The following is a 3,052-nucleotide window of genomic DNA, read 5'->3' on the forward strand; positions in this document are numbered from 1 at the left end:
GCCCTAGTTGTCCGCTCCTCGGTAGTGAACACGGCACAAGTAGAGCCCGCAGGCCGGCGCCAGGAGCACCCGGTGATTCCACGAGTTCTTTGAGGGAATGGTGAGCATCTGGTAGATGCACCTCTCGTCAATGCGGTCGCTGCCCAAGGCAATCAAAGCGCCCACAATGCGCCGCACTTGCTTGTACAGAAACGACTTGGCCTTGATCTCGATGTCCCAATAGTCGTAGGTTTCCGTGGCCAGAGTGGCGTTCGCGGCCAGGGCAAGAGGCTTACCCGGATGTATATTGATCTCTTCGATTTTGCGCACCGTGAACATGGGGTGATCTCGACTAGGTCCTTTCTGGCGGCTGACGCTCATGAAAGTGCGGAAGTCGTGGATGCCGATGAACATTCGCGCCGCAGCTCGAACTCGATCAATGTCAAAAATGGGGGATCTGTGGAGAATTAACTGGTCATCTACTTAGTCTGAACTGCCTGCGATGGTTCCTTACTGCAGGAAATAACACCGATCGATTTCCTCCACGGGCATAAACGCCTCGAACGCCTTGTTCCGGAGATTGTCGTCCCCCGAGGACGGATTCTTGGTCACGGCAAAGCGGTACAGGTAGGTGCGGCCTATGGCGTGGTAGCGGCAGTGGAAGGATTCTGACACTACCTGGCTGCTGAGCACTCGGATGGGAAGCCGCTGTTTGTCGAGCGTGCGGTTAAGCACCCCCGTCAGCGTGGTGGTGTCGTAAGGCAGTCCATTGGGGCGCTCTAGGTCCACATGCACGGTCGAGTGAAGTGCATGAACACCAGCGTCTGTTCTGAAAGGGAGTGGAGACTGCAGGCCGACTAGGCAGCTTTCTATTGAATCACCTACCGACTGGATAGCACGGTCTGTATCTCGTTCGTGGGATGAAAAGTCCGCAAGGCCAACTCAAGGCACCCTTGAATTGAGTTCGTGTCCAGGTGAGACTGCTCCGATTTATTGACCGTCTTCTGGATACCACTGTGGAGTGAGTAGAGCTTTGTTTATCCAATGCCTGGCGCTATTTTTCACCCATACTTACCGAAAAGTCGTGCCGATGTACGAAATGTTCAACAAATACCTGTGCATGTTATGCGGCACGCCTCCACAGAGCTAGAACTGACCAAAGACAGCTGATTGGGGTGGCGATATATCGATACATAGTTTTTACGGATTTGAACTAGAAAATATCGATATCTCGGCTGCGAGGCATTCAACAAGAACAGCGCGCGGCCACACTGCTGTCAGAAAGAATTTTGTAATAAATAATTTTAAAAATCGCCCAATAGCTCCGAAAACAAGTGCAAGGCGGCAGCCGGTCTAATACGTCTTTCGTCTTCCACAGCGGTCCATCCAAATTCCAAGCTGCAGAGTTCGCCCGTCGGCATCAGCAGTCACCAGTCAGCAGCACCAGCAACACCCACCCACCCACCACGTAACTAGAATGGCCGGATTTCCCGAGTACGCCCGCGGCGAGGAGACGGAGGTCAACGGCTGGATCCGCTTCGGCATGCGGCTGGGCGTCAGTGCTGCCCTACACCCGTTTGAGTACTCGAAGACGCTCATCCAGCTGGGCTACGAGCCGATCGCCGCAATGCCCGGCAAATCGCTTCTGGGCAAGCCGATCATGAAGCTGCCGAACATCTTCCAGTACGGTGGGTACAAAGTTCCGGTCGGCGGGCAGGGCTGATAAGTTTTCTCGCACCTGCAGCTGGACATATTAGGCGGGTCGACGGCTTCTACGGCTGCTACCGCGGACTGGCCCCTAAGCTGGTGGGCTCCCTGGTAGCCATGCTGGTGAGCGAGCGGGTGGCCGACAAACTGGGACTGGAGCAGCCGGAGGAGATCAAGGACGACTCGCAGCTGAGCGAGGAGGAAATGCAAGTCTTTTTATTAGATTCCACTTGCCCCTTGACAGCCGTGCGACTGCTGCTCTGATTTCTTGCAGGTACGTCCAGTTCAAGTCGAGTCTAAAGCGTGACATCGTGCTGACGGTGAGCGGGATCGTGGCATCGCACCCCTTTCACGTGATCTCGCTGCGTATGATGGCGCAGTTCGTGGGCCGCGAGACGTTGTACACCTCCATCGTGGGTTCAGTCGGCGAGATCTGGAAGACTGAAGGCATTGCCGGCTTCTTTGCCGGCCTGGTGCCAAAGCTGCTTTGCGATGTGGCCTGCCTCGTGCTGTCCAGCTCCACCGTTTACATCCTCAACAAATACGTAATCAAGGACAAGTTGGGTAGACAGTACAACGCCGGCTTTACACAGTTTGCCGTATCGAGCCTTCTCTATCCACTGCAAGTGGTCTCCACTTGCTCGGCGGTTAGTGGCTCCCGCCTAATGGCAGCCCAGCCACCGATTATGCCGGCCTACAAGAACTGGGTGGACTGCTGGAACGATTTGCAGATTCGCGGCGAGCTCAAGCGCGGTAGCTCCCTTTTTTGGAGGTTAGGGTTCGCTCGAACTCGAGAATTCATTAAGTAACCACGTCTCACACGTCTTTCCAGGTCCCAAGCCATCAGCTCTCCGGTTATAGCCACCTCCTTTGCGCCCCTGCCCAAGCTGGCGCGTTACCAGTAGGCGCCGAGCCTAGACGACCACTTCACATGGCTAGGCTGTGCTTGCCCTGCATTTCAATGGAGCCGCGCCGACGACGACGACCAACTCCAACCCAATACAACTGCATTTGTTTTCTGTCTCCACAAACACAGCCACAATTTCGTTAATACAAGTTTACTTCCACGCGTTAAAGTGTCTGAACTCCCATCCCATTTCAGTATCTTTCTGCATCCCATTAGCACTGAATTCTCCTGCAAAGAAAAAATAGGGCGAAGGCATCCTGCGCAGTCTTGTTACTGTTTACTGCAAAATTTGATAAACTTAATAAAATATTTTTTCTTTCAAGAGTAATTGTAAGTTTCGCATTGGCCAAAAAACTTAAGGCATCGCATAATATCTGAAGTAACCTGCAAAAATATCTTTAAAATATTCGTTTATTCGTTAAAACAGGAAAAAAGAGTTGCTTTTTCAGACTACTGAAC

General features: G+C 53.0%; 2 protein-coding genes across 3 annotated transcripts; one reads left to right on the forward strand and one right to left on the reverse strand.

Annotated features, from left to right (window-relative positions):
* Window positions 1-3: 3 nt before the first annotated feature.
* Window positions 4-1,182, reverse strand: LOC128259180 (tRNA pseudouridine synthase-like 1). Its single transcript, XM_052991401.1, has 4 exons — window positions 1,055-1,182; window positions 865-993; window positions 494-808; window positions 4-436 (listed from the first exon to the last, which is right to left on the reverse strand). Exons 1-4 carry the CDS (start codon window positions 1,099-1,101, stop codon window positions 4-6), a joined length of 924 nt encoding a protein of 307 aa, XP_052847361.1. The 5' UTR covers window positions 1,102-1,182.
* LOC128259178 (mitochondrial carrier homolog 2) lies at window positions 1,171-2,915 on the forward strand. 2 transcript variants are annotated; one of them, XM_052991400.1, is made up of 5 exons: window positions 1,171-1,270; window positions 1,358-1,667; window positions 1,724-1,892; window positions 1,961-2,458; window positions 2,519-2,915. In XM_052991400.1, the coding sequence occupies exons 2-5, from the start codon at window positions 1,457-1,459 to the stop codon at window positions 2,589-2,591; spliced, it is 951 nt and encodes a 316-aa protein (XP_052847360.1). In that variant the 5' UTR covers window positions 1,171-1,270; window positions 1,358-1,456; the 3' UTR covers window positions 2,592-2,915. The 2 variants fall into 2 exon arrangements, with proteins under 2 accessions (XP_052847360.1, XP_052847359.1); XM_052991399.1 differs by lacking the exon at window positions 1,171-1,270 and having other exon boundaries at window positions 1,276-1,667.
* Window positions 2,916-3,052: the final 137 nt, after the last annotated feature.

This window comes from Drosophila gunungcola, assembly GCF_025200985.1.
Source record: "Drosophila gunungcola strain Sukarami chromosome 3L unlocalized genomic scaffold, Dgunungcola_SK_2 000005F, whole genome shotgun sequence".
NCBI classification, from domain to species: Eukaryota; Metazoa; Arthropoda; class Insecta; order Diptera; family Drosophilidae; genus Drosophila; species Drosophila gunungcola.